Source organism: Colobus angolensis, unplaced genomic scaffold (genome assembly GCF_000951035.1).
Source record: "Colobus angolensis palliatus isolate OR3802 unplaced genomic scaffold, Cang.pa_1.0 Scaffold387, whole genome shotgun sequence".
Taxonomy (NCBI): Eukaryota; Metazoa; Chordata; class Mammalia; order Primates; family Cercopithecidae; genus Colobus; species Colobus angolensis.
Genome location: NW_012117232.1, coordinates 430,934 through 433,791, shown reverse-complemented (window position 1 = coordinate 433,791; position 2,858 = coordinate 430,934). Strand labels below are relative to the sequence as shown.

The 2,858-nt window shown below is 38.9% G+C and overlaps 1 protein-coding gene across 1 annotated transcript in view; it reads left to right on the top strand.

Annotated features, from left to right (window-relative positions):
- The window catches only part of ZKSCAN2 (zinc finger with KRAB and SCAN domains 2), a 29,709-nt gene that overhangs the window by 9,429 nt on the left and 17,422 nt on the right, over positions 1 to 2,858 (top strand). Inside the window, exon 5 of the mRNA XM_011954622.1 lies at positions 1,513 to 2,196. Within this exon, the coding sequence (XP_011810012.1) occupies positions 1,513 to 2,196 (684 nt within the window). The remainder of the gene's footprint in view (positions 1 to 1,512; positions 2,197 to 2,858) is intronic.

The following is a 2,858-nucleotide window of genomic DNA, read 5'->3' as shown; positions in this document are numbered from 1 at the left end:
GCCTCCCAAAGTGCTGGGATTACAGGCTTGAGCCACCGTGCCCGGCCTGCTTCCGTATCTTAGCTATATGTGAATAATGCTGCAGTGAACATGGTAGTGCCTCTTTGGCCTTTTAATTTTAATATTTTTGCATATATACCCAGTAGCAGGATTGCTGGATCATATGGTAATTCTATTTTTAGTTCTCTATGGAACCTCTGTACTGTTTTCCATAATGACTTCCCAATTCACAACTCCGCCAACAGTATTCAGAGGTTTCATTTTCTTTTCACCAACACTTCTTATTTTTGTCTCCTTGATGATAGCCATTCTGAAAGGTATGAAGTGATATCTCATTGTGGCTTTGATTTGCATTTCCCTGATGATTAGCGATGTTGAGCACCTTTTCATGTACATATTTGCCATTTATGTCTTCTTTGGGAAGATGTCTATTCATGTCTTTGTCTTATTTTTTAATGAGATTGTTTGGTTTGTTGTTGTTTTTTTGCTATTGAATTATAGGAGTTCCTTGTATATTTTAGATATTGACCCCTTAGCAGATGAGTGGTTTGCAAATCTTCTATTCCATAGATTTTTTCATCACTTTGTTGACTTTTTGTTGTTGTTGTTTTGGATTAGATTTTTTTTTTGCTGTACAGAAGCTTTGTAGTTTGATATAGTCCCACTCATTTATTTTTGCTTTCATTGTCTGTGCTTTGATGTCATATCCAAAAAAATAATTGCCAAGACCACTGTCAAGGAGCTTTGTCCCCTTTGTTTTCTTCTAGGAGATTTATGGTTTCAGGTCTTACATTTAAGGCTTAATCCATTTTGAGTTCATTTTTGTGAGTCGTGTAAGAGAGGGGTCCAGTTTCATTCTTTTGCATCTGGATATCCAGTTTTCGCAGCACCATTTGTTCAAAAGATGACCTTTTCCTAGTGATGTGTTCTTGGCACTCTGTCAAAGATTATTTAGCCATACATGCATGGACTTCTTTCTGGGCTCTCTATTCTGTTCCACTGGTCTTTGTGTCTGTTTTCATACCAGTACCATACTGTTATGATTACTATAGCTTTGTAATACAGTTTAACAAAAAATTCTTGACTTCTCATCTCTTACAGTCCCAGTACATATATATGTATGTATGTTGTGGTGGGCATGGAGGGGAATGTGGGGAAAAGATTCACTTTATTTTACAAATAACAAATACTGAGTAGAAGCATACCCTGAACCTAACACAACATTGGCTACTGAGAGGAAATCAAAGATTAAAAACATATATTCTTACCCTTAAAGGTTTTCTTTTAAGAACTAGCTACGAAAAGGAATGGTACATACATGAGAAGTAAAATGATCTTGTAAGTTAGTAGGTGTTTGTACCAAGGAAGTCATGTAAAAATAAATGTGCAGTGTCACAGCTGAGAAAGGTCTGGGTATGAACAAGTGGCCCAGGAGAGCATGTGACAGCAGAAGATTGAGGCATGCAGTAATGACTTATATATCTACCATGAAATATGTTTCTTTTACTGTAGGAAGTACAGCATCTACATCTAACAAGATAACCCGGGTGGAACAGAGAAAGGAGCCATGGACTCTAGGTCTGCATTCCTCTAACAAGAGAAGTATGCTACGAAGCAGCTACGTCAAGGAAAAGTCAGTTCATGCTATTCAGGTCCCTGCAAGGAGTACAGGAAAAACATGGAGAGAGCAGCAGCAGTGGGGTTTAGAAGATGAAAAGATAGCAGGTGTCCATTGGAGCTATGAGGAAACAAAGACTTTCCTGGCAATTCTCAAAGAGTCTCGCTTTTATGAAACACTTCAGGCCTGTCCCCGAAATAGCCAGGTGTATGGTGCTGTGGCTGAATGGTTGCGAGAATGTGGCTTCCTTCGAACCCCAGAACAGTGTCGAACCAAGTTCAAAAGTCTCCAGAAAAGCTATCGAAAGGTGAGAAATGGCCACATGCTAGAACCCTGCGCCTTCTTTGAGGACATGGATGCTTTGTTGAACCCTGCAGCCCATGCTTCGTCCACTGATAAGCCAAAGGAGATGATACCTCTCCCCAGACTGAAGAGAATTGCCATCCGTGGTAAGGAACACATCAGCTTGGTGGAGGAGGAGGAAGCCGCAGAAGATTCTGATGGTGACGAAATAGGCGTTGAATTTATCCGCAAGTCTGAAATCCATGGTGCCCCTGTCTTATTTCAGAACCTCAGTGGTAAGAATTGTGCTTTGTTTCTCTGGTAAGAAAACAGATGTGTGATCTTGTGGAAAAAGGAGTAGACCAGAAGTGACCAAACCCAGGGGGGTGCTGTCACACACACCTCACCACTTTCACTGCGGTGTGGCCACATCACTGAAGTACTTTCAGGTGCTTGCTGCTACCCCTATTGCAGTCAGAGAGTAACAGCTCCAAGCAGCCATGGAGGAATCGTTTTCACTTTAGAGCACAGCATGGATTTTGAGTGTTTGAGTCCTCGTGGAAGGAAGACAAATGGAGTTAAAGGGTTCTAAGGATCTAGTATTATCTGATAATTGGCATAAAGCAGTCAATTGTATTGGATTATAATAAGTCAAGCATGCATTATTACATTATCTAAAATAACTAGTACAAAATTATGTAACAGTTTCAACAGGTTTTCATTAAAAATGAAATAAACCTGTTTTGCATAATCTAAAATTAGAAGACAAGAAAGGAGAGAAAAAGGAGAGAAAAAAGAATACAAAATAGATGAGTCAGATGGAAAAAAATAAGATATAAATCCAAATATATAATTACTTCCAAACTTAAAGGACTAAGATTATCAGACATTAATTGCTTATAAGAGAGCCATCTTAAATATAATACAGAGACTTAAAGGACTAAGATTATCAGACATT